General features: G+C 42.5%; 1 protein-coding gene across 1 annotated transcript; it reads left to right on the top strand.

Moving 5' to 3' along the window:
• Window positions 1-204: 204 nt before the first annotated feature.
• SARC_13234 (hypothetical protein) lies at window positions 205-373 on the top strand (the record flags this gene model as incomplete). The annotated part of the gene is made up of 1 exon (XM_014292639.1): window positions 205-373. A coding segment is annotated over one exon (169 nt), but the record flags the coding sequence as incomplete, so codon positions are not given.
• Between the last annotated feature and the right edge of the window lie 801 nt (window positions 374-1,174).

Here is a 1,174-nt window from a genome sequence, read left to right as displayed (position 1 = left end):
TTCCTTTTCATACACATATACGTCTACTTTATATATATTTATATATATACATATATATATATATTGAATTCGTTGTTCTACTAGACTATATAAATTTGTATTGTTGTTTTCCTATTCGGGTAGGCTTAAGAATCTAAAGCACGCTGTGTGACTGCATTTCGTTGACATGTCTCGTGTGTTGGTTGCAACTGTCTTTGATCACAGGCCTATTCCCGCATTGCGATGGGTCCGCCTACGTAGAGATGGGCGCCACCAAAGTCATCGCAACGGTTTACGGACCACACGAGCCCAAGAGAAAAACTAAGGCCCTGCACGACAGGGCTACCATTAACTGCGAGTTCAACATGGCCACATTCAGTCAGTCGAATAGGAGGTGTGTTGTCTACTATAGCATAATGGCTGCTGTTGATAGTATTCTTGTGTGCGGATCTGAGGTGTGTTGCTTACTATAATATAAAAGTTGTTGTTGATAGTATTCTTGTGTGTAAATTGGAGGTGTGTTGTGTGCGAGTAAGGGGTGTGTAGCTATGGGGAGATTCGCGGTATGTGTTGCAAGTGTAGGTATGGGGTGTAGTGGTAACTGTACCACCCCTCACAGATTCAAAAATTCACACATACAGTACCCACAGATATATACACCTGTACGTGTGTACAGGCTTATAGGGATTCTATTCAGTCATACATATAATTTACATATATGTATACAATCGCATGTTCGAATGCCCACAATCAATACTGTGTACAAGTTTATATTGAATCACTTTCAGACTATAAACCCCGTTTAACGAGCTCAACCCAATTGCCACGGGGAGGAGTTCGGTACGAACAAGCGCAATCACTCGGGTGTAGATCAGTAGGTAGATACTTCTGATTGTGGTGGTAAGTCTGGCTCTTGCTAGTGCAGGCGGTTGTAGTACATTTGGGGACATGCGTGGGTCCCAATATCAACCAAGAGCATGGTTTATCGCATGCACACAATCTATTTATAGCGTGCAGGTTTGTGATGGGCATAGTTTGCACTATCAGAGGTTTTTCGTAGGGTGGTCCACAGGCTAGGACCTTCCAAAAATGGAAACTATCTGTAAGAGATCTTTCGGCTCACAACTTAAATCACTCGGCCACCATCAGCCTTTATATTATCAATACACACACACACACTCTCTCTCTCTCACAC

The sequence above is a fragment of the Sphaeroforma arctica genome, assembly GCF_001186125.1.
Source record: "Sphaeroforma arctica JP610 unplaced genomic scaffold supercont1.3051, whole genome shotgun sequence".
Lineage (NCBI taxonomy): Eukaryota > Ichthyosporea > Ichthyophonida > Sphaeroforma > Sphaeroforma arctica.
This window is presented reverse-complemented; position numbering and strand designations above follow the sequence as displayed.